A 15,755-nucleotide genomic window follows, 5' to 3' on the forward strand; every position below is an offset into this window, starting at 1 on the left:
TAGAAGAGGCACATAAACCCATAAGGTCAAAATGGAAAGGAGACAATAGCTATCAACTTCTGGAAAGTGGAAAACAAACAGACAAGTAGTAACTGATCAAGCATACTCAAGAAAGTGGAAACCTAAGACAGCAAACAGAAGAAAAAACAAGACAGCTTTCAGAGAACCGCAGAAAGACTCAGTAATTTGAGAACATCAGATACTTCTGAAGTGGGGATAAAAGAGGGACTAAAAAGATGTAAATTAGTTGAAAATCTGTTTAAGCAGCATTAAGATCCCCAGCTATCCTCTCTTATCCTCAAGGAAGACTTAAAACTTATTCTCTTGAGGGAGAGATTGAATCCAAGGGAATTTGATGATACCAGGCTGAGGCAGGTAGGTGCTATGCTGAAAACAGAGAGGCTAGGTAAAGTCTATATACTGAATGATGAGACTATCCAGCCCACTCCCTGCCTTTACTCCCAAAATACTAGCAGACAGGCTTACTACTGTAGGCAAAAGACTGGAAGATTCTTCTCTGAGGAAACTGTCCAGTCCATGAAAAATCCCTAATGAGAATGACAACTGGTGGAGGTAAAGGGGTAGTGGGTGTTCATCAACAAAACAGCCCAGCTAGGTCAACCTACAATGAAAGTCACCAGCCAGCATGTCCCACCCTACACACAGAGCCTCCTGTCACCTTTTAGTGTCCGTTTCCACAACCAGCATTTAAGGAAACTGAAATGGAAGAGATCAAAATGAAAAGATAAAAGAAATTTACAGGTAAGAGAGAAAACATGAAAGAAGAAAACATCAAAAAAAATGATCATGAATATCATCAGAAAAGAGAAAATAGTGACTATGAAAGAGCAGGATGCTATTTGAAAAAAAAATAAAGAAACTTTCAGAAAACCAGACAGAGTTACTAGAAATTTAAAATAGGATAGCAAAAATGGAAAATTCCAGAGAAGTAATGAAGGATAAAGTTAAAAGATAAAGAAAATAATACTTACAGAGCATTTACTATGTGCTAGGCTCTGTTCTACTGGTTTGTATTTATTATCTCATTTATTTACACCCCAAAACCCTATAAAATAGATATATTATTTTCCCTATTTTACAAGAGAAAAACTTAGGTCTAGAGTTTAGTTTTCCCAAAGTCACATAGTTAGTAAGTAGCATAAAATGGGATTCAAATTCAGGAAGTCTAGTTCTAAAATCCAGGCTTTTAACTGCTATACTACAGTAGAAAAAGCAAACAAATGGAAATTGGGGGTGAGAAAGACTGAAAAATTAAAGGATCAATCTAGGCATTCAACATCCAGAATAACAGGCGATCCAAAAAGACAGGACAGAGAAAAATCAAAGAAATAATTCAAGAAATTTCCCAGAATGCAAGGATATGAGTGTCTAGAATAACAGGAGCCACTGAATATGTAACCCAATGGATAATATAAAGACCCACAACAAGGAAAATTACCTTGAACTTTCAGAACTCTGACTTTTTCCAAGAGAAAAAGAGGATCTGGAATTAGAATGGCATTATTGGGCTTCTCAAAAGCAATACTGGAAGCCAACAGCCCATGAAGCAATATCTTCAAAATTCTCAAGGAAAATGACCTCTCACCTAGAATACTTACCTAGTTAAACTTACATCAAGACGGTAGGAGGGTAGAATAAAGAAATTTTCAGTCTACCATGCAAGGTCTCAAAAACTTTACTTTCCATCCCACCCATATACCAAGAAGCTACTGGAGGATATGCTCCAGCAAATCAGTAAATAAACCAAGAAAGAGGAAGATCAGAATGATATAGTGAAGGGAGATCTCCGACACAGAGGTATGTAACAAGCCTAGGGTACCATCAGCATCCAGATCAATGTGGCAACTAGAGGGTTCTAACAACAAAACTGACAGAATACTGATGATTTGAACATACTGAGAGGAGTTTAGAAATGAATTAATGATAGCATTTAAGAATTAAAAAAGAAGATGATAACAATTATTCACTTAATCATATCCTTCGTCTATGAAACACCTAACTATGGCAACTTCACTACTCTGGCAATATAAGAACTAAGTTCCTAAAGGTAAAGTTATCCAAATACAGGCTGAAAGAATCCTTTATATTTTAATTTTTTTTCCCAAATGGAGTCACAATAGTAAAATATAATGAAAGTCTTAGAAGATCTGCTAGCTGTGTCATATTAGGCAAGTCATTTAGCATCTCTGAGCCTCATATACAAAAATATATACGAAACGTGAAATAATAATACCTAACCCAAAGCTTTATGTGCAGAATTAAAGAAAGAGATGTGAACATTCCCACCATAATGCCAAGCACATAGTAAGCACTCAGTGCATGTTTGTTAAATCTGAACCATATTGACTGAAAGAGATAAAAACAGCAATTGGCAGACAGACTCCCTTCACCACGTACCTTCTGTGTTGTTGTGTTTGTTGTCTGTGTTGATGGTTTGGTGAAGGTTATTTTCACAGGAGACATATGGGGTGGTAAGGAGTTGGCAATGCTCTGCATGATGTTGCTCATCTTAGGACTGCCACTCACAGGTACAGTGATCGTCTTTGAGACTGGAACAACAGCCTTGGGAACTTCCTTTAGGACAACGGGGGAAGAGCTAGAAGAGTTTGTTCGCCTTCGTTTTCTGGGTTTTTCGTCTTCATCTGAACAGCTAACACCTGTAAGGCAGTGACAATATTGCTACATTTATAGCAATATAACCTTGTATTTTATACTTTATTTTTAAATCATTGCATCATCAGTCATCCTTGACCTCTCCCTTTGCCTCATGCCCAATCAGACAGTAAGTTCTATCAATCCTCCCTCAGAGAAGCTGTCTCTGAATGCCTTCCCTTTCTTCTTTAACCCTATAGCCATGTCAGGCCTTCTTATCTCCTGCCTGTATTTTAGCGACAACCTCCTAAAAGGTGTACATGCTTCTAATCTCTCCACTTCCATTCTACCCTTCATCCTACTACCAGCTATAAAAATCTCACACATCTAATAAAGCCAATGCCCTGCCTCAAATCCTTTAGTAGTTTTTATCTCCCTACAAGATGAGGCACAAAAATCATTACTTTATCATTCAAGGTCCCATATCTTTCTAAGAACACAATACCCTATTCCACCCACCTTATAATCCTGACACACTAAACTGCTCACCATTCCCCAAAGCCACCTTATCACATATTCTATCCATCTGGAGTCTCTATATACTACTGTTCTTTGGGGAACACCACATACATTCAATGACCTCTTCATCATCCAGCAATCATCATCCTGCAAGCCATCTCCTCGGTGAAGCTTTCCCTTACTCCTCTAAGCAAAGCGAATTCATGTCTCCTCTGAGCTTAGAAAGCACTTTGTACATTCTCTTCTGTATCACTTACCCCATGGTAATGTGGCTGTCAGTCTGCACATCTCCTTTTATTAAGGGGCTCCCAAAGGACAACAACTAAGTCTTATCGGTTTGTTTCCCTGGTATAGTGTCTTGCACATATGAAGTTAGGTGAATGAATAATTATATCTCAAACTAATGTTGCCTGTGTGACTTCTGAGAATGAAACAATAAACTTCCTGTTACTTCAAACTATATATTGTGTGAAATGGTTTCTTCATGTCTGGGATTCACTTTCAACATTTTTTAAAAAATTTAAAAATAGACCTCTATGGTTATTTTAAAAGATCATCTTGGCTAAATCCACAGAAATCTGATATAAACTAATACTCCCAGATTCTTAGTTTTTTCTTAATGCACTAAAGCCTCAACTGTTTTTGTACTTTTTAAAAAAATCAAGTGAGAAACATAAAACCTTGCAATATACATAGGAAATCTCTATAAAGCAGACATTTAAAAAGCATACAGCATGACTCATGGAATTGGTAATAAAACATAACTCCTTATACCCTCAATTTTTAAACCCTAAACAAGACTGACAATGACCTAAAATCATTTGTCTAAAACAACTAAGTCCACCTCTAAAAGCTACAAAGAAATCAAGTTTATAACTATACTGAGAAAAATGAAAGTCAAATATCAATGATCTCCAGTTGATACCAAAAGCAAATCAATACTGACATAACAGACATTAAAAACAAAAAATGAACTGGACATTAAACTGCTTCACAGCGTAGAATCAAAGGGGTTAAAAACTGCAAATAAACTTAAAAAAATTACAGTCAACTAGAAATATGAAAGGAATCTCTAGAATGCTTCACTGAATTTAACAGTTAAATGATATGGTACCTAAATAATTTTTTAAAACACTACAAAGATTACATTATAGGAGTAAACACTAAATAAATGACATAAGCACATTCCTTTAGTTTCTATTCACATTTCTATTCCATGAAAACCAAAACAAGTGAATTTTAAGAGTATAGCACTGTTCAAGGCAGATTCCCCATAGAAAACAAAAAAGAAGTAATTTCTCAACCCCCAGAACTGATTAAAAAGCAATATATACCTAGTCACATGTAAAGAAAGGAATTCTTTACAACCTTCAAAAACTAACCACTGCTAATAGCCAGTGGACCAATGAATTATCAGGAAGGCAGATCTAATCAGAGCCTATGCTGCAGCTTTTAGTCAAGATGGCCCTGATAACACTGAGAGTATCACTTACTTTTGACATAAACAGTACTTCCACTTGGCAAGACAACTACATTGGAGGCAGGACTGGCAGGTCTTGGAGACTTAACCGTTGCTATGCTGCCACTTGGAACAGGGGTAGAGGTTGGGGTTGACGTGGTACTTGTGTAGGAATAGCAAACCACTACTGAAGGAACGATAAAAAAGTCTGCTGTTAACTTTCACCAAAACTGTCCATGCATACAGTAAAATTATTGTTTTTTCTGCAGGCCAATTTTAACATTTTTATATAATCAGAAGTTAGAGGCCAGTACTAGGTTAAAACAAATTAATAAGCTTTCCTGAAAATCATCACTTAACTAGGTTTCCCCCAAGTATTTAGCAGATGTGTACAGGTGACACTGACAATGGAGAAGAGCACAGTTACAAAGAAAACAAGTTTAAAACTGAGAAAAATGAAAATCATTTTTCCTTCATGGCAGGAGTTGGACAAAGAGCATATACTTGTATTCTTTTTTAATACTAATAGCAGCATCAATGATGGAGTGATGGATAATTTTTCCCTAACCATAGCAATTTCCAACTTGGCTCCTGGAGAGAAACAAGGTAAGTTCCTTTTATCATAAACAACTTAATAGTCACTTGCCATCTAAGCAGTGCAATAATAACTAAGGTAATGACAACTTCATATTTCAATTTCTTGAATAACAACCACAAGAAGCAGGAGTAGCTCACAGGCACTATTTACAGGCACTGAGTACCATACATTATGCTAAATCCTTTCCATATATTATCACTAATTCTCACAACACCACATCCTCATTTTAAAGATGAGGAACCCAAGGCTCACAGAAGCTAAAAAGACTTGCTGGAGGTCACAAAGCAAAGAAATGGCAAACTAGGATTCAAACATAGATTAGACTATTGAAAATTCTATATTCTTTCCAGTGAACCAGAGAGGTGGTAAATAAAAAAGACAGAAGTGGGAAGAGAAGAAAGATAGCTCTCCTGCAACAAAGAAATCAGGAACTCAATGGAGGCCAAGTTTGCACACTGATAACTGTCTCTCCCTAAATATAGCTTCCTTCCGTGTAAAACAGAGTCTGGCATGTATGAAAGGAGTGTCTCATTCTGCTCCACAACCCATTGCTAGTCAAGGAAAGAACAATTCTGCAAAGTAATCTGACAACTGCATTATTTTCAGGGTCACTTTCATGTAACACCAAACTAAGCTACTGAAGTCAACCCAAACATGCGCTCTCAAATTTAATATTACTCTTGGTGACCTCAGGAGACTCCAAGGATTTTTAAAGCATGTATCAATTATTAGATTAAATAACAATAAGAAAGCCATCCCCATCGGCCACGTAACCGCTAACAGATTCAGCACATTGACTGGAACAGAGAAGCAGCATATACCACTGATTCCAGAAGACAAAAACAGAGCTTTATTTTCTAAAGTATCAGTTCAGCATCTTTCTTCAGCAGATAAATGACTTCTATCATCTTATTAATTTTCCATGTCACCTGTTAAGGCCTTTTATCCACTTCTAACAAGACACGCTCATTTCAAAAATTCAATCCAAGAAGGCTTTTTGCAATTTTGTGATAAATATAATTCACACTTTGAACAAAAGGGATATTTAATTTTGGTTGAGACTAAAAACTTGGCAGTTTCTCGTTTCAGAACAAGTGTTGCTCATTATGTTTCACAACTTTTAAACACTGGACAAAAACAGATGAAAAATAAGACAACTTTTCTTGAAGAATGTGAGAAAAGTCATTTCTACACACAGAACTATTTCTCTACTCACCTTCCTTGCTTCCTGTTTCTGCAGGCACTGGAAGAGATGCATTGTGCTGGATAGCTGCATTGGCAACAGCATTAGCTGTTACAGTGAAGGCAGTTTGGGGAACCAGCCGAGGCATCAGGGGTACCAATCGACGACCTTCAATGGACCATTCTGAAGAGCTATTAGGTCCAGACATACTAAACAAAAAAGAAAACACTGCTACAAGAGTTCTCAATTGCTAAAAATGAAGCAAATATATACACTCAAATATAACTTTTTAAATTATAAAAAGTGCCCTGAGTGAACAGGAGAGGAGTTATTTTGAGCAAGCAAGATCAAAATTATGAATAATAATCAGAATTCAAGGAATTTCACACACACTTAGATTTTTACACACTTTATTCCATAATCTGAATCTTATAATGAACAAAATTGAAACTATCAAAAACTGTCCCATGCCTTTTAAATAAATATCAACATTATTTTCATTAGTTTAAATCTGGTATTGCTAATGAAAACTAGTATTTCTACTAACTTTCAGAACTTAATGTTATAATTAAGCTAAAAAGGTAAAAAGTACTCATTATTTCAAAAATCAGATTTTCCTGAATAATTAAGGATGGAATTCATTGAACTTTTGCAAAATTATCCTAACTGCCTGCATGGCCAGAGGTTCTAAGGCTTTTAAACAAGGGAAACTGAGGCAGTAAACGAGGGAGACTAGGTACTGGGGGATAGAAAGGAGCTGTATATATCACTGCACGTGTCACTGACAATGTGTTATATTATTATCCTTCCTGTTAAAAAAAGTATACTAGATGTGAGGACACTGCAAGAAACCTGCCACTACTTGAATTTTACTTATTTATAGCATTCTTCACTTTAAGGAATGTTTGAGGCAATTGAATTCTACCCCTAAGCAGACATTATTATCAGTTTTACTCAATTTCTTGAGCAAATTTTATCCTAGGAATCCAAACAGAGGTTGAAATATGAAAAGACAGTTGTTCACTTCCCTTGGCTTGGCTCCACAAAAGGTAGTGGTATCATTTTTCCTGACTAATGATTAGTGTCGAGGTTTAAAATTCACCCAGAGTCAATCAATCATCCTCTTCAATAAGTCAGAAATATTTCTGCACCTTTTTCAAAACCAAAGATTCTACAACCCAACCTAGAGTTTAAGATTCTGTAGGTCCACTGATTCTTCAAATTTAGATAGAGTACACAAAAGCCCTTGTTGGTGGATAGTGGAATAATGATGATGATGATAATGATGATAATTAACATCAATTAGCACTTAGTATATGTGAGGCATTGTTCTAAACATTTTACATGTATTAACTCATACAGTTCTTTCAATCTTATGAAATTGGTAATATTATTATCTCCATTTTTAAGATGGGAAAACTGAATTACCAAGAAGTTAAATAACTTGCTTATGGTCACACAGCTACTAAATGTCTCCTTCAACAAGCATACATCATGCTACTGAAATTAACTGCCACATCACAAGTGGAAGGTATAAAAATTTTCAAATGTGTTTTGTCTAACTTCTGCCTTTGATTTATACTAAGTGGGCACTGATGTCTAATCACTAGTAACTTTCACTGAATGGAACAAATAAATTACTTTACAACTTGAGAAGAATTTACACTCAGTCAAGAAAGGAATTTCTAGGAGTTGATGAATTCAGTTGAGTTACAGTGGGAAATCTGCAAATTCCTTCATGGTATAACATAGTCCTACCTAAGACATGGGAAAGAGGGATTCTTAAGACCCCAATAACCTTCACAAATTTGTTATCACATAATCTCCAAGTTGATGCTAGTTCTGAAACAGAAAATTCATACAAACAAGAAAGAGAGACAGAAATAGACCTATTGCTAATTGTCAAAGGAAAAAATTCTAAAAGCTATTCAGCATTTTCTTGGCTTACTCCTATTTTGCTATCATTTTATTAGAATATCACTAATAAATTTGCTTGGTGAGAGTTTACCATACAAATAAAGTGATGTCTACACTTACCTGGTACATTGTTAAATGGTGGCAGAAATTATGGAAGATTAATAATTTAAAATACATGAATATATATGCTATTGAAAAGACAGAATTTGCAGTGCAAAAGATACAACTGCAACTTTTAGAAAGATCTATAAATCTTCCAAATTTCTACTCAGGCAAACATGCTCAAACATTTTTTAAGTGAATGAAAAATTAAATATCATGTTAGAATTAGATCAAACTTCCTATTTTGCTTACTAATGAGGGTGTATATATGCATTCGTTGCACAAATCATCTAGATAGAATTTTACAGGTTTCTGTAAACATCTTATTCCAGGGTTTTCCTGAGATTCCTAAGTTCCAAAGAACTCCTCTCTATTTATACTACATATAGCAAGGGAGGGTGGAAACCTGGCTCCAGCCCCTTTTCTGAGAAGTCTAACAAGATACTAGTGGAACTACCTTGGCCCTCTCATCCCTTGGTATGCAGCGCACCAGCATGAAATCCTCATCCTCACATAGAAACTCAAACAGTATCCCATGAATGTCTGGCTGATGGAGAAGGAGTTAAGGGAACAGTAATTCTGGATAGCCACTTTATTTAGATACAATGCTGGCAAGAGTGGCCCAATTAAAAACTGTGAAGCCCCTTGACATTCCAGGCTTTAATACTATAATATTCTGACACGTTTCGAAACTGAATTAGAGTATCAAACTTAATAAATGGTCTCGTGCAAATAATAAACACGTGTTATGGTTCAAGCAAGGCTTTTCTTCGATACTAGACACTCCAGTCCTTTTGTTTCCATCTCCTTTGTGCTCAATCTTCTTGGCTTTCTCTTTACCTTTCAACCACATTCCTTCTGGCCTAAGCTGCTGTTTTGAGTGGGGGAGGGAAGGGAGTGGAGAAAGGGAATGCAGTCAGTTCAGATGCATTCCTCCTTGGCTCAAATTACTTTTTTCAGGCTCACAGTTTGAAGGCCTCCTATAGATAATCTTTAGAAGTAGGTTCTGTTACTACTTCTGAGGGAAAGAGGGCAGAGGAGACAGACAGAATGAGGGATCTATGTCTTCCTCACCATTCCCCACTCATAGACCCTTGGGCTCAACAAGTAAATACGACGTCTGGTCAAACTAAAACCACAATATAAAATATTAAAACAGGAGTATGGAAAGACCTAAGTAGCTTAAAATTATACACTGAAGTAAACGGTTTTCAAAAAATTAAATTTATGTGTTAAAGAAATCAGAAAGGAGAGGAAAAAAAGAGGAAACAGGTAGATAGAAGCCAACTCTCAATTATCCATGCTAACAGAGAGAGGAGGGAAAGGGAGAGGTCAAACAGATCAAAGAAGCTGACATATTATCCAAAAATACTTTGGCAAATACTTGTAAATTCTTCCATCAACCTCTCCCAGGACAACTAACAAGTAGTAAAATGAGTAGTTAAAATTTTCACCTCCTCTCCCTTCCCACCCTCTGACTAGAGGTACTTTCAAGCAGCAAAATAGCTAAAGGGTGGGCAGTATTAGGAAGAGGAGGAGGGGAAGAGAAGTAAAAGCAAGGGGCACGGTTAATTCATAAATGGAATATGTGCCCCTGAATAATTGAGAGCTTCAATTTTGAAATAAATACAAGAAAAAGCCTGAAATAACAATAACCTATTTGCATACCTGTAACTTGGTCTTTCACCCAAATATAAGGATAAATTCATTCTTTAAAGGGGAAAAAAGGAAAAGGAGACTAAATAAATGTTATCTTTAAGTATGAAACTGATGCATCAACTTACAACTAATTGCCCCACAATACTGTTCCAATGCTTTTAAGGTACTAATTTTGTCTCTAAGTGCCTCTGAATGCAAACTATTATTTACTACTTTATTACCTAGCACATAAGTTCCTATTACAAGTTCTCAAATTAGAATCTAGGCTCAGTTACTATTTTTAGAGTATCCAAATTTAAAAGTTTAGAGCAATTTAAAGAAGGAACACAATATGTGAATGTTTTAGCCATGTTGGCCTAACAAGTAAATACTTAATGATGCTAGAGGAAAATTTTCAAATTTCTACAGTGCATACATACCAACCACTGAAAAATCTCCAAATTCAAACAGCTTAACTTTCAAACTACACAGTTAAAAAGGTAGCACCCCATTTTATCAGTCAAGTAAAATCAGTAACATTAAAGCACCACACGAAGCTAATGGATCTTCAGGGTCAATACAATACTGCCAATTGGGTTAAAAGCATTATTCATTACATTATGGAAATGTACTGAATTTTTTCCTTTAGTTTTATTTCACATTAAAACATAAAAATAAAAAACAGATGAATATTCTATAACATACCTTATTTTATAAAATGTTCCTACCATCTTGCATTAACATTTAAAGGATAATTTCTGTTCTTTTCCGTTTTTCAGGAGGCACTGTCTCCATACATACTCTGTTAATGCTCAGTCTGTGTCTTCCACCACCCTCCACCCCATCTATCAAATAGTTATAATGATCTGAAAACAGTTTAAGAATCCTTTACAATTTTATTTTGTTGGCTTTTCAAAGTAAATTAAGGTATACTGTAGTCATATTTCTTAAAAGCAGAACATATATTTTACAATCTTTTTGCTGAATCTCAAAATACATGAAATATTAGTCAGTTATCAAAAATTTTATAATGCCTATTTATAAAGCAATATACATATCAAATACTATTACAAAGTAACTCTAAGGGGCTGTCAAATTTGGGGAGCACACTACTTTCTTATTGAATTTTGCTTCAAGTAAAGGAATCATCTGCTAAACTGTGGAGGCCTTTAGTTATACAGAGGTTACATTGCAACAGGATTTGACCTGAGTACTTAAAGCTTGCCTAACCAAATGCAAAAACATAACCAATTGAATAAATAGTTAACACAGCTATGGTCAGGATCCCTGAGTACAGAGGTATTACTATCAAGATAAAAGACTCAGGAATCTGCTACACAATAGGAAGACTTTCAAAACTACGGTATACTACGTCATGAAAAATCAGGGGTGGTATGACTAATGGCTTACTTATGTGCAATTGTTGTTAACCGTTCATCGTTTACTGCTCTCCGAACTTCAGCACGGTGGCGCTCTGTTGAGATGCTATGAAAAAAAATAGCCATTATAGAACTCTGCCAAGCAGGCAGCTCTTTTCTATACTTTTATTAATGTTTAAGTCAACATTTTGCTTGGGGGTGGGGGGGCAAAATTGATTTGTAAAAAGATATAGACAGGGGCCTAATATATATCTTCAAATGCTTTAATTAAAGTCATAGAAAAGGATTCAGACTGATTCTGTGTAACTGCAGAGAGAATTAGTTACAAATTAGAAATCACAGGAAGACAAATTCAGCTTGATATCAAGTCATTACGTCCAAAACTCAGAAATATCAGACCATGTTCAAGATTAGCAGAGGTTCCTGTTATCTAAATGTAAACAGCCACTGAATGACCCCTAATCATGGTTACTGAGAAGAGGATTTTGGCACTTGGAAGAAAGTCTTCTAAAGTCCTTTCTAAAGCTTAAGAGTCTATAATTTTATGTTTAGTGAATATAATAAAGAAATGAAAGTGGCAAGATAATGTTTCCTATAGCTATATGCTATGAAACTTGACACCAGGATATTATTCCTTTATTACTCAACACTTGAGCTGTATGTCTTCTACATTGTATAATGTTACCACTATAGTAAAAATGTACTTATGTTGATCCTGATTAAATACATGTAAAGTTAAATCTAAACAACTGAAAAAAGGCTATACCCATTCCATTCATAAATACTCAATAAAGTGAATAGCACTCTTAAAAGTGTAATCTTTATTGCTAAGTTAAATCTATACCACGGACTAAAATATTTAAGGGGCTGGAAAGCAGAATTTATGAGGCAATATAAACAACAAACAAACAAAAAATATAAACTGTTAAGTATGGAGGCAATAAGACTGACAATTTGGCTTAATAACATCCCTATTTTAATGTTAATTAAATGCAGGGAAAAAAATCTCTTCCCTATTTTCACTTAAAAAAAGAATAGGACAAAATGGTCTTAAATGTAGAAAGGAAATTTCAGTTAAAACAGAACTGAATTTTCTGAGAAAGCTCAAGATGTTAAGAATGGATCAAGGCAAAGTATCAAAGAATCCCTTTCACCAGAATTTTTTTAATGAATTTTTTTAACTCTAGTGGGAAGCTGAAGGGATAAACTATCCCTAAGGCTATGACTATTAATCACCACCCATTTCTGTAAATTAAGACAACAACTTCCTAGTGTCTCCTTCTACCCCCTAACAAATGCCACTGGGCCACTCTAGATCTTCCTATCCAGTCGCTGCCAGCTCTTCTTTCCTTCACCCAGGTCAAAAATACCTCCCTTTTCCAAGCAGCCCAAACCTAAGATAACCTGCCTTAAACCTTTTCTGATTAGATTACAGAATAAATGGTAAATTACATAATTTTCCATAACAAAGCACACAACTGGGATGGGATCTCTAAACACCAACAACTTGAACACCTCTGTCTTCAGCTTAAGAGTGAAAAGTATTGAAACACCTCAAAATGATATTTCTAGACTCATCTCTCACAAACTTTTATGATAATTTACCTAAGAACTTTTGAGAGTTCTCCAAGAAGATCTTTCTTTTCCTTGGTGAGATCTCCCTGTGCCCGAAGTGCACTGATAACTCCAGCATATGCCTCCAATTCTAGAAGAAGAAAATTATTTTATCAAGATAGGCCATCAATATTTAAGTACTATGGCTACATAGAGTGAAACTTCAGGGCAGGAAACCTAAAAATCAATATGCGAATATTTCATTAAGGTCCTCTCAAAAATTTTATCTAAAACCATAGGTTAAAATGTGGCTTTTACGAAAGAGAGGCATGGACATATATACACTACCAAACGTAAGGTAGATAGCTAGTGGGAAGCAGCCGCAGAGCACAGGGAGATCAGCTCGGTGCTTTGTGACCGCCTGGAGGGGTGGGATGGGGAGGGTGGGAGGGAGGGAGATGCATGAGGGAAGGGATGTGGGAACAGATGTATATGTATGACTGATTCACTTTGTTATAAAGCAGAAACTAATAAAAAAAATTCCTTATAAAAAAATAAAATAATAATAAAAATAAAATGTGGCTTTTATAATCTTATTTTCTTTTTTACTGCCTCACAGAAGTCATGTATATAAAAAGTTTAGGTAGAAAAATCTAATGGTGGGTTTCCCTGGTGGTGCAGTGGTTGAGAGTCTGCCTGCCGATGCAGGGGACACGGGTTCATGCCCTGGTCCGGGAAGATCCCACATGCCGCAGAGCGGCTGGGCCCGTGAGCCATGGCCGCTGAGCCTGCGCGTCCGGAGCCTGTGCTCCGCAACGGGAGACGCCACAACAGTGAGAGGCCCGCGTACCGCAAAAAAAAAAAAAGAAAAATCTAATGGTAAATATTTCGTCTTACGCATCATCCTGAAGAACATTCAACTCAGATGCTACCAACACTTGGGAGCAGGTTCCAAGTGATATAAAAAGGCTGATAAGAGAAGTTTTTAGCATTATTGATAGGTACCTTTACTGGCCAAACTTTGAAATAATTCCTTAGGCTTGCCTAAGAATTTGACCTATATTCTATCTGTGAATAGTGCGCAAGTGAAAAACTACTGGATCAAGAGTCAAATGACCAGATTCTGGCTCCAGTACTGACACTAGTTGTGTGACCTTGGACAAGTCCTTTCTCATCTCTGATCCTCAGTTTCTTTATCTAGAAGACACTTTGAAGGTACCATCCATTTCTATGATCCTCTGCATCTATAAAAACCACCAGCAAAATGACTAAGGCAGATTAGCATACATGAATTGCTCTTACAGCAATCAGGACATAATACACTGAACCCTAATGCCAGACAGTTTCATTTCACTAACTTTCCACAGCAGCAACTCTTATTTAATGAAACTGTCAGTCCCTAGTAGTGGTTAAAATATAAAACCAAAAAGCCCTCAATGGCTCCCAATGAACCATGCCTGCCTCTCAGTGTACTTCCTCGTGTACTACCTTCCAATAGTCCCTCCCACACTGACTCTGGGCTTGGCATGTGACTTACTTTGGCCAATGGAACATCAGTATACATGATGCAAATAGCAGCCTTGGACACAGGACCTTGCCCTCTTGGAAGCTTGAGATCACCAAGCTATGAAGAAGCCCAGGATGAAAGGTCCCATGGAGAGAGAGGCCCAGCCACCTCAGCTGAGCCCAATTAACCAGCTAAGCTACCAGCTGAATAGAGCCACATGAGAGAGCTCAGGCAAGACAAAAAACCCATAGAATCATGAGAAATAATAAAATAGTTGTTTCAAACTATTAACACTATGAGACAAGTATACCTGAGCAAAACAAAATGATGGGAAATAAGTGTCCAGACTACAGTTATCTTCTTACTCAATTCAAGTTGCTACCAGTATTTGCCAATGCCTTACATACAACAGATACTGAATATTAGCCAAATAATTAAGGCATGCATACCTGCATCCAAGGTACTAAACCAACAATAAAACAGTAGCCTCATTCAGTTCATATTATTCACAGTTCTATCAAAAGAAAAGACTTTATATAGAAGAGTGAGCTTAAATAGAAATGTCTGGTCCAACTGAATTATCCCATATGTAAACATCCTGCATGTTCAATCTAGGCTGGATATTATGTAGATGTTTCATGTGGTCTCTCTGGAAGGACAAACTCTGCTTCTCTGGAGTAGTGAAGGAAATACTTTGTTCCAGGAAACATATATTTCACCTTTTATCAGAACCTAAAGTAGAGTTCAGAAAGACACTGGGGATAACTAAGAAACCACTATATCTAAATGTTTATGCCCCATTTATGGAATATTTTATTCAACAAATCAGTATTGAGTCCTATTATATATACCAGATAGTATGCTAAATCCTGCCCTTAAGAAGTTAACTCTAGAATAAAGCTACAGTGAAACAAGTCATCAGACAATTCTGATACATTTACAATACAGTGATAAAGGCACAGAAGAAAAACACATCATCTAGTCTGGAAGCATAAGTTTTAATCAGAAAGAGAACTGTGCTCTAGGCAGGCAGGGGGTGAAATGCAAATGTGCAAAAGGAACAGAGAGAGTAAAAGAGCACATAATGTTTCACAGAGACATTAAACTTCCAGTAATAGTCAGAGGCTATTTTGAGAGTTTTACACTAGGGAAATATGTCCGTACTTGGTTAGTTGCTAATTCAAACCAAACTACTAATTGAACACTACTACTACAAGGTACCATGGAGAATCCTTATATGAACAAAACAAAGTCCTTATCCTCAAGGTGATTAAAATCCAACAAGG

At 36.2% G+C, this 15,755-nt stretch overlaps 1 protein-coding gene across 9 annotated transcripts in view; it reads right to left on the minus strand.

The window, feature by feature from the left end:
* Positions 1 to 15,755, minus strand: part of EMSY (EMSY transcriptional repressor, BRCA2 interacting) — an 83,996-nt gene that overhangs the window by 60,711 nt on the left and 7,530 nt on the right. For 5 of the 9 annotated variants that reach the window (XM_082626464.1, XM_082626461.1, XM_082626465.1 and 2 more), the window contains exons 3-8: positions 13,014 to 13,113; positions 11,440 to 11,514; positions 10,060 to 10,101; positions 6,406 to 6,581; positions 4,626 to 4,778; positions 2,419 to 2,678 (exon numbers count right to left, since the gene is read on the minus strand). In XM_082626464.1, the coding sequence (XP_082482590.1) occupies positions 2,419 to 2,678; positions 4,626 to 4,778; positions 6,406 to 6,581; positions 10,060 to 10,101; positions 11,440 to 11,514; positions 13,014 to 13,113 (806 nt within the window). The remainder of the gene's footprint in view (positions 1 to 2,418; positions 2,679 to 4,625; positions 4,779 to 6,405; positions 6,582 to 10,059; positions 10,102 to 11,439; positions 11,515 to 13,013; positions 13,114 to 15,755) is intronic. The other 4 variants (XM_082626463.1, XM_082626460.1, XM_082626459.1 and 1 more) reach the window with 3 other exon arrangements.

Source organism: Mesoplodon mirus (assembly GCF_964341445.2).
Source record: "Mesoplodon mirus genome assembly, chromosome: 7".
NCBI lineage: Eukaryota > Metazoa > Chordata > Mammalia > Artiodactyla > Ziphiidae > Mesoplodon > Mesoplodon mirus.